Source organism: Carcharodon carcharias, chromosome 10, assembly GCF_017639515.1.
Source record: "Carcharodon carcharias isolate sCarCar2 chromosome 10, sCarCar2.pri, whole genome shotgun sequence".
Classification (NCBI taxonomy): domain Eukaryota; kingdom Metazoa; phylum Chordata; class Chondrichthyes; order Lamniformes; family Lamnidae; genus Carcharodon; species Carcharodon carcharias.
Window position 1 is genome coordinate 20,605,367 of NC_054476.1, and position 12,502 is coordinate 20,617,868.

Here is a 12,502-nt window from a genome sequence, read left to right on the forward strand (position 1 = left end):
GGAGAGTAGTGGTGGATGGGGATTGTTCGGGCCTCTGTTCGAGGAAGAAGCTAAGGGCCCTCAGACCATCCTGGTGGGGGATGGAGGTGTAGAGGGATTGGACGTCCATGGTGAAGAGGAAGCGGTAGGGGCCAGGGAACTGGAAATTGTTGATGTGATGTAAGGTGTCAGAGGAATCACGGATGTAGGTGGGAAGGGACTGGACAAGGGGAGAGAGAAGGGAGTCAAGATAACGAGAAATGAGTTCTGTGGGGCAGGAGCAAGCTGAGACGATCGGTCTACCGGGGCAGTTCTGTTTGTGGATTTTGGGTAGGAGATAGAAGCGGGCCGTCCGAGGTTGGGCAACTATCAGGTTGGAAGCTGTGGGAGGGAGATCCCCAGAGGAGATGAGGTCAGTGACAGTCCTGGAAACAGTGGCTTGATGTTCAGTGGTGGGGTCATGGTCCAGGGAGAGGTAGGAGGAAGTGTCTGCGAGTTGACATTTCCGCCAACTCCAGCATGATGCCACTACCAAACACATCTTCCCTTCACCCCCCTTATCGGCATTCCGTAGGGATCGCTCCCTCCGGGACACCCTGGTCCACTCCTCCATCACCCCCTACTCCTCAACCCCCTCCTATGGCACAACCCCTTGTCCACGCAAAAGATGCAACACCTGCCCCTTCACTTCCTCTCTCCTCACCGTCCAAGGACCCAAACACTCCTTTCAAGTGAAGCAGCATTTCACTTGCATTTCCCCCAACTTAGTCTACTGTATTCGTTGCTCCCAATGTGGTCTCCTCTACATTGGAGAGACCAAACGTAAACTGGGCGACCGCTTTGCAGAACACCTGCGGTCTGTCCGCAAGAATGACCCAAACCTCCCTGTCGCTTGCCATTTTAACACTCCACCCTGCTCTCTTGCCCACATGTCTGTCCTTGGCTTGCTGCATTGTTCCAGTGAAGCCCAACGCAAACTGGAGGAACAACACCTCATCTTCCGACTAGGGACTTTACAGCCTTCCGGACTGAATATTGAATTCAACAACTTTAGGTCGTGAGTCCCCTCCCCCATCCCCACCCCCTTTCTGTTTCCCCCTTCTTTTTTTTCCCAATAAATTATAAAGATTTTCCTTTTCCCACCTATTTCCATTATATAAAAAAAAACCCACTAGAGCTATACCTTGAGTGCCCTACCATCCATTCTTAATTAGCACATTCGTTTAGATAATATCACCAACTTTAACTTTAACACCTATGTGTTCTATTGTACTATTGTTGTTGACATCTTTTGATGATCTGCTTCTATCACTGCTTGTTTGTCGCTACAACCACACCAACCCCCTCCACCTCTCTGTCTCTCTATCTCTCCGCCCCCCACACACACACCTTAAACCAGCTTATATTTCAGCTCTTTCCTGGACTCGAACTCAAGTTCTGTCGAAGGGTCATGAGGACTCGAAACTTCAACATTGCGTTCGGTGGGCACACGCTGGAGCTGGCTGCGCGCCCACCAAACTGTCAACGGCCTGTTAAGGCCATTAAGAAAGCAATTGAACTTACTAACAATGCTGCCTGTCCAACCTTAAGGTTGGCGGGCAGGCAAAGAGTCCAAGCGGCCATCGCATTTTCCAGGAAACCTCAGCCACGGGCAGGATTAGGTTTCCTGAAGGTTTTATAAAATTAATAAATAAATTTTGTGAACTTCACAAACATGTCCTAGGTCATGTGACACTGTCACATGCGGGGACATGTTTAAATAATTTTTTATTTTATTATTTAAAAACTTTTATTATATACTTAACCTCCCTGAGGCAGCTCTGTGCCTCAGGAAGATTGCTGCACTCTTTTGCGCAAATGCACGAAAGAACGCAAGCCCTGACTCTCGCTCCTTTCCCTGCCCACACAGGTAGTGCTGAGCTGCCGTGTGTTACGCTGGGCAGGCCTTAATTGGCCCGCCTGCGTAAAATGGCGGCGGGGAGCGATTGGTTCTGCTCCCGCCCAGGCCACCCCACATAGGTAAGATTCTATCCAATAAGTAGAAGTATCAAAGTATGAACCTGCTGCCAGAAATAGTATATTTGATCACTTTACAAAATGTACTTCCTCCTTCAATAGATGTTGAACGTAGACGTATCTACGATATTGTGAATGTTCTCGAAAGCTTGCATATGGTGAGTCGCCTTGCCAAGAATCGGTACACGTGGCATGGCCGCCACAATCTTGCTCACACACTGGGAACATTGAAGAATGTTGGTGAAGATCAAAAATATGCAGAACAAATGTTGCACATTAAGAAGAAAGGATTTGAATTACATGAGAACTATATAAAAGAGCCACTTCGAGAGCAAAATTTAGCCAACAGCAGTGAGGTGAAGCCTAAAGAAATGTATTTTGTGGAACTTCCTGGAATGGAATTTAGAGCAGGTACACAAGCATTAAGATTTGATATAGTTATACCAACTAATCTAATGGGGATGCTATCTGGAACTTCATGACATTCTGTATTTTGGACATTTCTTTGTAAACATTTATGACTTTTTTTTCTGGTAGTGGTAACCTACTGTGTTCACAGTTTTAATTTTAGACATGAGAAAGGATCATTTAATCCACCAAACTTGTAGGTCCATGGCTTCAGCTGAGACAGATTGTACTTCTCTATTCCATAAACTTAGCCACAAAAAGTGGCCACACAAATATTTGGCTACTCAAAACTTGCTTCTACCATTTCATTCCTGCCCCTTCTCCATTCTTGAAAAGTACTCCATTCCACAAGCAGTAACCAATTTATATACACGGTACCCCAAACAACAATAAATTTTACTGACTTTTGAAGGATGAATGTTGGACATTGTCCTTCAAATGGTGCGTTGCAATTCTTTTCATAAATAAAATACTGGAAGCTCTTTGTCCTTGCCTACCATTTTGTCCATATTTCCAGGTGGACCTAAGTGTATGTTGTTGCAGTTGCTATCTCCTTTAAAAATTGCAATGCTGGAGTTCCTTTGAAATCGGTCTTGATTACTAACTGGTTTATGTCAATCTGCTATAACCTTCATTTGAAATATTGTTAGCTTTGTTAATAGTAATTTTTTACACTTTTATGATTGGTTTTTATACAGTAAATAAGAAGAAACTGTTTCCACTGGCACAAGTGGCACCAGACGACCGCAATTTAAGATAATTGACAAAAGAACCAGAGGAGAGATTAGACTTTTTTTTTAATGCAGTGAGTTATGGTGGTCTGGAATGCACTGCCTGGGACTTGCAATAGAAACTTTCAAAAAGAAATTGGATACATGCTTTAAAGGGGAGAAAAATACAGAGGTGTGGGACTAATTGGATAATCCTTTAAATGGCATGATAGGCTGAGTTACCTCCTGTTTTGTGACATTTTGCTTTAAATTGCAGTGGAAAAGTACAGAAAACTGAGTGTAACTGATAGCCAAAAACATTATAATTGATTCAGTCACAAAATACCAAATCAAGATTGTAGAATTTGGGGCTATCCATTTATGCAGGGCAACTTCTTGTTAGCTTTCCAAATTACAATTATAATTGATCTTTCCATCTGCAGCCTCAGTAAATGGACGGAAGGACAAATCCCTGAGAGTAATGAGTCAAAAATTTGTCATGTTGTTCCTGGTATCAAAACCCCGAGTGGTTAGTCTTGACACCGCTGCCAAAATCCTAATTGGTGATGACCAGAAGGTAGATCTGGATCACAGCAAGTTTAAGAGTAAGTGAATTACTTTATAATGGCAATAAAAGTTAGCATTAGATAATCTATAAACTTTATTTATGGGCAAATATGAATTCTTAATTTCACCTTGTATAGACTTACAGTTGCTATGCCTTAAACTGCAGCTCTTCAGTTTGCCATCAGGGGGCATGTAACAATGGTATGTTTTCTTAAAAATAAATCTTTCTTTGATTCAATTTCTTTCTGCTTCCATCGTAAAATGTCTGAAATTGGAAAACTAGCGAGATGATGTGGTTCTTATCTTCTTGAGGTTATTTCTCAATCCTTTCTACAAAGTATTCCAGGGAAGTGCTCCAGGGTAAACATTGCAAAGGCTGACCTCAAATGCTCTGGGCAGAATTTAACGCCCTTCCCCATGACAAGTTTGGTGGTAAGGAGAGTTTAATCAGGCAGGAGGATGGCAGGTTACCATTGCCGCGTTCCTGCCTCCACCCCGATTTAAGTCCATGATAGGAAGTACCATGGACAGCTTTCCTATCCTGTCTCCAATTCAGGCACCTCCTTCCCCCAACCCATGCTACCACCACCCCCATCCTATAGTGATTATAGCTTACCTTTTGCATTTCATTGTTATTACTATCATGCATTATCACTACCCCATTCCACCCCCCCCCCCCCCCCCCCCCCCCCCACCACCACCACCACCACCACCACCACCACCACCACCACCACCACCACCACCACCACCAAGTCCTTGAATTCAAAGGTTCAGGCAGTCTGAAGGCCTTACAACCCTTCCATATCTCATTCGCACTAGTGTCAGAGGAGTGGTAGGCTCTGTTGCTGCTGGTTCTTTCTGTATGTCTAGAGGTTGTTCTGGGATCTGTGTATATTCCTTGATATTTCTCCATTGCCCAGCAGGAATATCCAACCTAGGGATGAGGTGGAGTTTCATGAAGCTATTAATGTGTATATTATTGGAAAATATTTTTCTTTTAAAACAGAGGTTTAGTCTGTTGGTGTGTCTTAATTGGATTAAAGGCAGCTAGTCTGGGTGCTTTGATGTGTACTGGTTTTGGGATGTAAGAGAGGGAGAGTGAATTTGCATTTTTTGAATAAAGCATTCAAGATGTAGGGTGAAATCTGGTGCCTAGCTAGCAGAGACCAAGGAATATGTTTGTATTACTAATAAAATTGGTACTATCAAAGGGGTTTTATTGTCAGAAGATGCTGGTGATACAAAGAGAATTTACATTTAATGAGCTGTGCTCGGTATAACTTCAGTAGTTTTGTGTGTGTGGGGCAGAGGCAATGTAAGAGCAAAGCAGCTGTAAGCCTCCAACTGACTCCACAGGAACCATAGTGAAAGAAACCTCATTTTGAATTTGTACGGTGAAAATGCTTTGTCTGGCATCTGCTTCAAAATCTATGGGTTGCTGTTGCCTTAATGGAGATTAGTTTAGGAATTTGTTATAAGTTATGATAGTAGTAATTTGTAGCCATGTATATATATTTAACTTGTGTAAGTTAATAAAATATTTCATTTAGTTTAATATAAAACCTTTTGAGAACTGGTGGCCTGATCCCTGAATCTAGAATTGCATCTCAAACATACCACTTAAAATATAGGTTATGACAGTTGTTTAAAGTTTTCCTCTGGGATTTTTTAAAAACTCAGCTTTACCAAAAGGCTGTCTCATAACAGGAGTCTCCTCCTGTTTCTCCTGACTGTGCTCTCTGTGGCGCCAAACAGATAGGAGTGAGGCTGGTCCTTGTCCTTTCTGTCTCTCAAGGTCTTTAATCCAGACCTTCTCACCTTTTGGTAATCGTGGTAAATGTCTGGTGTAGTACCTTCAGTTGTAGGCTGAAACTCGGTTCTGCATGTATGACTGCTCTCTTGTTTGGATGTTCTGGTAATCCTTGATACCAACCCTGGTATGAGTTTTTTCGGTGGAATTGAAAGTTATGTGCAGAGTTTCATGACCATCAGGAGTTTCGATGGGGATAAGCTGTATTTTAAAGGGGTGACCTCTATGTGAGCAGTGTTGTGGGAAAGTCCTCGTTCTTTTTTAGGAGAGGTTTTACTGTACGAACCGCTCTTTCAGTCTCCCATTTGACTATGGGTATCTCAGGGAGCTAGTATGGAGATGGAAGCCAGATGTGGTGGTGAAGAACTTATCTGATTCCCAGGTGGCCCTGATATATTTTTTGAAGGATCTCGCAGGGAGACTGGGATGACCAGCCACTCATTGTAGACCAGGAGGTCATCTACAATCATAAAGTGTTTTTGTTGTTCGAACCAGGTTTTCATGGTCCCTCTGTTTGGCCTTTGCTGAAGCCATCCTTTGTTGGCAGTATCTGCGGATCTGGGCACACTCCACATTGCGCATTTGTTCCTGGCGGATCTGTTGGAGTTTACTCGTGGTCGCTGGCGGGTGAATCCTTGTCAATTGGGAGTATGCTTCCAGTTGTGCGTTGAAATCTGGAGGTCTATTGTGGCCCTTGAAACTGCGTCTGCGGTAGTCTGGTTTTCACCTTGGATGTATACTGTCTCATAGGCAAACCTCGTGAGGCACAGGCGAAACCTCTGGATTCTGGGAGGCATCTTTGTTGGCTCCTTCTCGCCCAATAAGGAGACTAGTGGCCTGTGGTTCATTTCAGTTATAACCGTGAGGCCGATGACATAGCCTGAAAACTTCTCACATGCCCATGTGACCAAGTCTCCGTGTCCAACAGCCCTCTGGACATGGAATACTCAGGTTGGCAACTTCCATTCAGTTGTTCCTGGAACAGGACCGTTCCCAGGTATGTGGATGAAGCATCTGCTGCTATGGTGGTGGGCAGGACTGGGACGTAGTGGGCCAGAATGTCTGTGGAGAGCAGCATCGTCTTGATGTGAATGAATGCCTGCTCTTGTTGTGAGTCCTGGACCATGCTTGGTCTTTTTTAAGTAGATGCCTCAAGGATTCTGTGATCTGTGCCAAATTCAGTTAAAAGTTTGCCAGCTGACTCACCATCCCCAAGAATCATTGGAGGTCTGGAATTGAGGATGTGGTTGGGAACTCGCTGATAGCCTTGGTTTTTTTGTGGGTCTCCCTTGATGCCTTTATTGTTGACCATGTGGCTCAGGAATTGAATTGATGTTTTGGGAAAACCTGTATTTGTCATTCAGTGTCAGCCCTGCTTCCTGGAGGTGCTGTAAGACTGCTGTGACTCTCTTGTCATGTTCATCTACCATTGCACTATGAACCAATACATCATCCATATGGCAAATGACCCCCTGCAAAACGAAAGCCCTGTAAAATAGCCAACATCATACGTTGGAATACTTCTGGCGACGAGGTGATTCCAAACAGCAGATAGTTAAAACAGAATTTGCCGAAGGGGGTAATAAATGTTGTTAATAGCCTAGATTCTTTGTCAAGAGGGAGTTGCCAAAAGCCGTTGTTTGCATCCAGTTTTGAAAATATCATGCTTTGAGAATTTAGTTGTGCTCTTCAAGAACTTAGTCAGGCTTTCTTCCACTGAGGATGTGAAATATACTTCTCTGGCTACAGCTTTATTGAATGAACCTGTTCGGATTTGGGACTGGGACCACCCCAGAACACATGCAATTGATGTGTGTCTGGGGAGATGACTCCCATGTTTGTAATCTCATCTAGCTGCTGTTGCACCTGCTTCATGAGTGGGTGTGGGCTCTTACATGATGTGAATAAGCATATGAGTTTAGCATCCTCTTTGTGCGGTCCTGAATGCATTTTTCAGTCCTGTGAAGAGTTTCGGGAACTCAGATTTGTACTTTGAGATAGGCCCTTGCTTTTCTTTTGATGAAACTAATTAAATTAAATTAAGAAAAACAAGGGACAAAATAAGATGCAGCCCCTTAAAGAGACACTGCAAACAGAAAGTCAAACGTTAAAGGAAACTTACAAACATTAAACCAAAATGTGATCAAAGGGGTCTACAAAACACCCCAGTCCCCACGGTGTCCACTGAGCATGGAAGGCCAGGCCCTTGTTAGCTGATCTCATCAATTTTCTGTTAATTCAACACAGGCTTTATGGTTTAATAATGAACAGTCCTTGTTCTGGATCACAAAGAGAGTCTCACGGATCATTTTATTCTTGTATCTCAATCGCCTGCAGGGTGACTTTCACTGGGAATTTTAAGCCTCCTGCCCCATACAGGGGTGTCGTGGATGGAGTCAGCTGCTGGGTCACCAATCATTATTCCTTGTCTGACAGGACTGTTATGCAGGCTTCTTATGTCTAATATAACATTTGCTAATTGACTGAAATGTACGCATTCCAAAATGAGAAACCAAGACCTTTGACCTCGCCCAAGAAGCATAGCTGTGTGTCTTCTGGGTTTGCGGTCTCGACCTCGTGGATAATCTTTGGGCCTTCTGTGTGTTTCGGAGTGTTTGCCCTGTACAGCTTGCCCTGAAAGCATTGGGCTAAAATTGCAGGACATTGATCTCACCTGTGGGAGCGCTTTGCTCCACAGTGTTGGCATGGTCGCTCTGCTGGCCAGTTCAGGTATTGGTTTTCCTGGACTGGAGTCTTTCTGCATCTTTGCTTAACTAGCTGAACTGTGGGTTGGCCTTTGCATCACAGTTTATTTTCTCCCTTAAAATGGTTCTGTGCTGCTCACTGAGTTCTGACAACCTAACTATCTTGATTGCCTTTTCCAGGGTTAGATCTTCCTTTGCTTGCATGAGGTCAGAGAGTTCACTACTCTTACCACTATTCTATCTCTGAGTTCTGATCCTGGTTGCTGGATTTGCTTGATAAATTAGCTGTTTTGAGTATTTTATTGCTTCTTAGATTGAAAGAAACATCAAAAGATTTTAGTACTTCAAATTTAGCAGATGATTAATTGACTCCCTGTCTTGCAATTATGTCTTCTGCAATTGGACCTACTGAGCAAAACAGTGTGTTAACCTGCTCTGCTTCTGATTTTTGTATAAACCTGAAGCGATGCTTTATCTTAGGAATCTTTCCCTCGAAAGTCTCCAATTATCTCATTGACGTGGGCCTTGGATTAATCTGAACTCATCTGGAAATGTGGTATTCTGATCCATAGTTACATTTTTAAATATGTAGGTTCTGCTTTAAGAGCTTTCTGAATTTCCAGCTGGCAACGCCAGTTTTGGTGGCTCCGCTACAATGGTGATCGTGCTCGGCCTGGGGGGAAAAAATTCTCAACAATGGCTGAGTTCTCTTGCTCAGCATTTATGTTTAAAGTCGTGAATTTGTCAAATCCTGGCTTTTGCTTGCCTTTAGCTGGGTTTAAAAAGTCGCGATTCTGCCGCAGTATTCAATTAATTATTTATAAATATTTTCGTAATGAGCTTGGTCTTAAGGTGCCGACTCGGGGATTGGGCTTTTAATGACGGTTTTTTAAACTGCACTTCTGACTCTGAAATTTTTAAAGATTCCTCAGAACTTGCCGTAGCCTGGAATTTTAAAAGATTTAGCTCACCCTTGCTAGGTCTGCCGACTCTGCACTCTGGGATTTGAAGCTGGGCTTCCAAAGGCGATGCAATGGAGTCCTTTGCTGCAGTAAAGAATTTTAAATCTCTGCCTTCCAAGCCTTTCTTTGGAGCTTTTGCCTGATATTTTTTCCTCTGCCTCTGCTTCTGGATCTTCTTTTCAGATCGGAATGCTATGAAAAAATTTTTCTCAGACTTCTAGCATTTTAGTTTTTCTCTGCATTTTCTGCAAAGTTTTGGGTTTTTCCACAAGCTGCGAGCATGTTGTAGGGTGTTGGTTACAGGTCTGAAGAAACCTTCGTAGTCATACATAGGTAATGCTCTGGAGACCAGGGTTCAAATCCCGCCACAGCAGTTGGTGGAATTTGAATTCAATAAAAATCTGGAATTAAAGTCTAATGATGACCACAAAACTATTATCAATTGTTGTAAAAACCCATCTGGTTCACTAATGCCCTTTAGGGAAGGAAATCTGTTGCCCTTACCTGGTCTAGCCTACATGTGACTCTAGACCCACAGCAATGTGCTCGATTTTTAAATGCCCTCTGAAATGGTCTAACAAGCCACTCAGTTGTAACAAACTGCTACAAAATCATAAAAAAGGAATGAAACTGAATGGACCACCCAGCATCAACCTAGGCACTGGAAAACAATAACAGCAATCTCAGCCCTGTCAACCCTGCAAAGTCCTCCTTACTAACATCTGGGGGCTAGTGCCAAAATTGGGAGAGCAGTCTCAGAGACTAGTTGAGCAACAGCCTGACATGGTCATCTTCACGGAATCATACCTTACAGATAATGTCCCAGACACCACCATCACCATCCCTGGGTATGTCCTGTCCTACCAACAGGACAGGCCAGGCAGAAGTGGCTTCACAGTAGTCTACAGTCGGAAATGAGTTGCTCTGGGAGTCCTCAACATCCACACCGGGCCCCATGAAGATGCCATGAGACATGGGCAAGGAAACCTCCTGCTGATTACCACGCACTGCCCTCCCTCAGCTGATGAATCAGTGCTCCTTCATGTTGAACACTACTTGGAGGAAGCACTAAGGGTGGCAAGGGTGCGGAATGTACTCTGGGTGGGGGACTTCAATATCCGTCACCAAGAGTGGCTTGGTAGCACCACTACTGACTAAGCTGGCAGAGTCCTAAATGACATAGCTGCTAGACTGGGTCTGCGGCAGGTGGTGAAAGAACTGAGGGAAAAATCATACTTGATCTCATTCTCACCAACCTGCCTGCCGCAGATGCATCTGTCCATGACAATATTGGTAGGAGTGACCACCACACAGTCGTTGTGGGGACTAAGTCCCACCTTCACATTGAGAATACCCTCCTTGTGTTGTGCGGCACTACCACCGTGCTAAATGGGATAGATTTCGAACAGATCTAGCAACTCAAGACTGGGCATCCATGAGGCGCTGTAGAACATCAGCAGCAGCTGAATTGTACTTGAACACAATCTGTAACCTCATCCGTCATATCCCCCACTCATATCCCCCACTCAAACATTACCATTAAGACAGGGGATCAACCCTGGTTCAATGAGGAGTGCAGGAGGGCATGCCTGAAGAAGCACCAGGCATACCTAAAAGTGAGGTGCCTACTTGGTGATGCTATAACACAGGACTCCTTGCGTGCCAAACAGCAGAAGCAGCAAGAGATAGACAGGGCTAAGGGATCCCACGGCCAACAGATCAGATCTAAACTCTGCAGTCCTGCCACATCCAGTCGTGAATGGTAGTGGACAATTAAACAACTCACTGGATGAGGAGGCTCCGCAAATATCCCCATCTTCAATGATGGAGGTGCCCAGCACATCAAAAGAAAAGGCTGAAGCATTTGCTACAACCTTCAGCCAGAAGTGCCAAGTGGATGATCCATCTCGGCCTCCTCCAGAGGTCCCCAACATCACAGGTGCCAGTCTTCAGCCAATTCAATTCACTCCACGTGATATCAATAAACAGCTGAAGGCACTGGATACTACAAAGGCTATGGGCCCTGACTATTTTCCATTGATAATACTGAAGACTTGTGCTCCAGAATTTGCCGCGCCTCTAACCAAGCTGTTCCAGTACAGCTATAACACCGGCATCTACCTGGCTATGTGGAAAATTGCCCAGTTATGTCCTGTACACAAAAAGCAGGACAAATCCAACCCGGCCAATTACCGCCCAATCTGTCTACTCTCGATCATCAGTAAAGTAATGGAGAGGATCATCAACAGTGCAATCAAACTGCACTTCCTTAGCAATAACCTGCTCAGTGACACCCAGTTTAGGTTCCACCAGGACCACTCAGCTCCTGACCTTATTACAGCCTTGGTTCAAACATGGACAAAAGAGCTGAACTCCCAAGGTGAAGTGAGAGTGTCTGCCCTTGACATCAAGGCAGCATTTGACAGAGTGTGGCGTCAAGGATCTCTAGCAAAACGGGAGTCAGTGGGAATTTGGGGAAAACTCTCTGCTGGTTGGAGTCATACCTAGCACAAAGGAAAATGGTTGTGGTTGTTAGAGGTCAGTCATCTCAGCTCCAGGACATCACTGCAGGAGTTCCTCAGGGTAGTGTCCTCAGCCCAACCATCTTCAGCTGTTTCATCAATGACTTTCCTTCCATCATAAGGTCAGAAGTGGGGATGCTCGCCGATGATTGCACAATGTTCAGCACCATTCGTGACTACTCAGATACTGAAGCAGTCCAAGTCCAAATGCAGCAAGACCTGGACAATATCCAGGCTTGGACTGACAAGTGGCAAGTAACATTCGCGCCACAAAAATGTCAGGCAATGATCATCTCCAACAAGAGAGAATCCAACCATCTGCCCTTGATGTTCAATGGCATTACCATCACTGAATCCCCCACTATCAACATCCTGGGGGTTACCATTGACCAGAAACTGAACTGGCCTAGCCATATAATTACTGCAGCTACAAGAGCAGGTCATAGACTAGGAATCGTGCGACGAGTAACTCACCCCTTGACTCCCCAAAGCCTGTCCACCATCTGCAAGGCACAAATCAGGCGTGTGATGGAATACTCCGCACTTGCCGAATGAGTGCAGCTCCCACAACACTCAAGAAGCTTGCCCAGGACAAAGTTGCCCACTTGATTGTCACCACATCCACAAACATTCACTCCCTCCACCACCATTGCACAGTAGCAGCAGTGTGAACCATCTACAAGATGCACTGCAGGAATTCATCAAGGCTCCTTTGACAGCACCTTCCAAACCCATGACAACTATCATCTAGAAGGACAAGAGCAACAGATAGATGGGAACACCACCGCCTGGAAGTTCCTCTCCAAGTCAGTCACCGTCCTGA

At 44.5% G+C, this 12,502-nt stretch overlaps 1 protein-coding gene across 2 annotated transcripts in view; it reads left to right on the plus strand.

Annotated features, from left to right (window-relative positions):
• The window catches only part of e2f8 (E2F transcription factor 8), a 50,990-nt gene that overhangs the window by 17,625 nt on the left and 20,863 nt on the right, over positions 1-12,502 (plus strand). For both annotated transcript variants that reach the window (XM_041197781.1, XM_041197779.1), the window contains 2 exons: positions 2,098-2,406; positions 3,557-3,718. In XM_041197781.1, the coding sequence (XP_041053715.1) occupies positions 2,098-2,406; positions 3,557-3,718 (471 nt within the window). The remainder of the gene's footprint in view (positions 1-2,097; positions 2,407-3,556; positions 3,719-12,502) is intronic.